The 3,063-nt window shown below is 33.8% G+C and overlaps 1 protein-coding gene across 1 annotated transcript in view; it reads right to left on the minus strand.

The window, feature by feature from the left end:
• The window catches only part of LOC117125573 (putative D-cysteine desulfhydrase 1, mitochondrial), a 9,468-nt gene that overhangs the window by 3,569 nt on the left and 2,836 nt on the right, over positions 1-3,063 (minus strand). Inside the window, exons 3-4 of the mRNA XM_033272101.1 lie at positions 1,515-1,628; positions 504-635 (exon numbers count right to left, since the gene is read on the minus strand). Coding sequence (XP_033127992.1) covers positions 504-635; positions 1,515-1,628 — 246 coding nt within the window. The remainder of the gene's footprint in view (positions 1-503; positions 636-1,514; positions 1,629-3,063) is intronic.

Consider the following 3,063-nt stretch of genomic DNA (forward strand, 5'->3'; position numbering starts at 1 on the left):
ATTAATTGCTGAATGATTGAAAATATGAGATGAATGTGTTAGGTAATGATATATACTTTTTATATTATTATTTTCATTTATTTACTTGGAGCCCTGGGGAGCAGTTGGTGGGGCATAAGCAGTGAGTATAAGCACAGCTTTAAAGAAGTGGGAAAAGTCAAGGCTATTGTAAGAACACTAGACTCAAATTAGACCAGTAGATAGAGCAGGCGATTTTTACACTGAATGTCATAACAAATTGAGAATAAAGGGGTCCAGGGAAAGACATTCACAGAACAAGGGTCCAAAAACCATCGTAGGGCTGAGAAAAACTATAATTGTGGCACCTCTAGATTGCTGGAAATGGCTCTCTTACACTTAAATTTGAATACAATTTTCTTTTATGTTTTCTCCATTCTTTAAAAAGAACTTAAAGAACTTAAAAAAATATGAAGGGGCACAGGTCAGCTGAGTCCCCCAGGGTTCCATCTTCAATCTGCCACTGATAAGTATTTACCTCTGACCTGGACCTGAGAAAGTTGTTTAGCTGCAACTGCTGTTGTGCGACAATGGTTTGACTGAACTCCAACACATGTTATTACTGCTTGGCAACCAGTTGCTAAGGCTTCACCTAGTAAGAACTCCAACTTCCGTACCTAATAAAAACATAAACTTATGACAGAGGGCGCTGATAAATTTGAATTTAAAAACAAGATGACTGAGAGAGACGAAGCAGAGGACAAATAATAAGGACTTGTCCAGACTATCAAATATTATTTGACAAAAACATGTGACATGCCTAAATATGGTCAGTTGATATTCAGGGGCAAACTTAAATATATGAAATAATGTGATGCAAGACATAGAGAGGGAAAATATTTTGAGTCATGAGACCCAGAACCCAGGAATCTGAAGGCAAAGCATTGTCACCACCAAGCACACCTCCACTACAATCTTAATCTTAATCTCTGATCACACATCAGCAGTGGCGACTCTAGGATATATTTTCTGAGCTTCCCAAATGAGATTTTTTTAAGAATAGGAACCTATGGATGGCCAGAAATGACACTTTCAGACTGTGACAGACATCTATTGGCTTGGTGTGGGCTATTTTTATATTTCTTTTTAGTTCAACGGCCCGATGTGCTCTGTCCGATGGGGGGGAGGGGCTTGACCAGTCCGGTGGGGGGCTTAGGCTCCTGCTTCCCCCTCCAACACTGACTATCAGGTGTGACAAATAAATGTGATATGTCCATATTTGGGTGTAATATGACATAATCATGCTCATCACACAAATTTGTCACAAAAAATTTGATAGTGTGGACACAGCTTTAAGCTCTGTTCACACTGTCAGGTTCTATGTGACAAATTTCAAGAAGAAAATTCCTGAATTTTTGTATTAAAATGAATTTAAATAATTGGAAATGATACTTTCTTTTATCTGTGACTTGATGTATTATTAAATGATCTTATTAATTTAAATAAATGTTGATATTATCAGTGTGACTAAAGCAATACAGGATTAGACATCTAACCTTGTTACCTGATAAAACAGATCCAGTCATGTCATCTCGCTTGATATAAATATCAACATCATCTGGTATATTTGGAAGACTCCATTTATGAATAGGTGTAAATGGCTGAAAAAGCTAAAAAACATTTAAATATCCCATTAATTGAGAAAATTAATTGGGTAACTGGCGACAAAGTGCTATCTATAGTGTATGCATTTGAAAAGTCTGTAGATTTACGTACATAAACTGATATTCAATTTTAAATTTTGAGACATATTTTGAAAATATTATTTTGATCTTAACAATTGAATTTGTTCCACAGGAACTGAATGTGTTTGAACTGGTCATCTGGCAAACCTACTGTATTCCCATCTTTTTAATAAACATTTCCTCGTAATAGAGGTTGGCTGTAGAGCTAAAAGACATTTTGCAAAAAAGTTTCCCTTTAATATTAAGAGTGCCCCAAAGCAGGAGTTCTACTATACAAAAAAATAATCATTACTGCAAGCATCTTACTGTAATAAATAATCTACCATTGAATCAATAAATCTTACGTGAACTAGATCCGAAAATGCGCAGTTCTAACTACAATTAAGACTTTTAGTTTGACATTATTGGATTTTTGGAATAAGCCTTTGATTTTCACATGATTGCTCTTACAAATATTAAATTTTATTTAAATATTTGTATAATATATCTTTCTTTATGACTGACTGGCTCTTCCCTCTTAGTATAGTTTAAACTCACCTGTCAGTCACCATCTTACAAATCTAATATTTGTTTCCTTTTGCTATTAATCAGTATTTTGTCCAAGTGATTTCAATCTCTTGCTCTATGCAGTGATTTCTAGCTTTTGATCAGCTTTTAAAAATTGACTGATTAATACATTAAAAAATAAAATTCTCAAATATTAAAGTATTTTGAAAATCAAATATATTTATATACAATTGGATTTTTTCCTACCTTAACTTTCACTAATGGAGTCATTTGAAGGTGGCCTGCCCAATCAGGTGGCCTGTAACTGAGTAATTTATATGAATTAATCCTTGTGTGTTGGCATCTGTGATTCGTTGTTGCAAGCAGTAGATGTCTTCTTAAATGATTGATCTTCACCTGGCAAATTAGAGCCTTTACTTTGAATGCAATCATCATGACATTAACATAATTGTTAATTACCTGTTAAAAAAAGAATTTATAAACATTTTATTAATTATTACCAAATACATTACCAAAAACATCATCATTCTTATCACTCCAATGTACCTATTTAAGAATATAAAATTTTTTTAAATGATTAAATTTTCCATTTTTATTAAATTAAAAATATTTGAAATTCGAAATTTTAGCTGGGTCCCTAAGAACCCACGGTAGCCACAGTGCAATTCCAGTACCAACATATCTAATTCTCACACGAGGATTGTTCAAGGAGAAGAGCAATCTGACTTCATTTAAAACCTGACTAAGGGTCTACAGTGCAAGAAGCAGGGACAATGCTCTTGACCAAATGCTTAGCTATAAATATAACTTTAAACATTTTCATGTTACTACATTAGGATAGGCCTAGACTCAG

This window comes from Anneissia japonica, unplaced genomic scaffold (genome assembly GCF_011630105.1).
Source record: "Anneissia japonica isolate Jap-2015-1 unplaced genomic scaffold, ASM1163010v1 scaffold17447_len30386_cov124, whole genome shotgun sequence".
Classification (NCBI taxonomy): Eukaryota; Metazoa; Echinodermata; class Crinoidea; order Comatulida; family Comatulidae; genus Anneissia; species Anneissia japonica.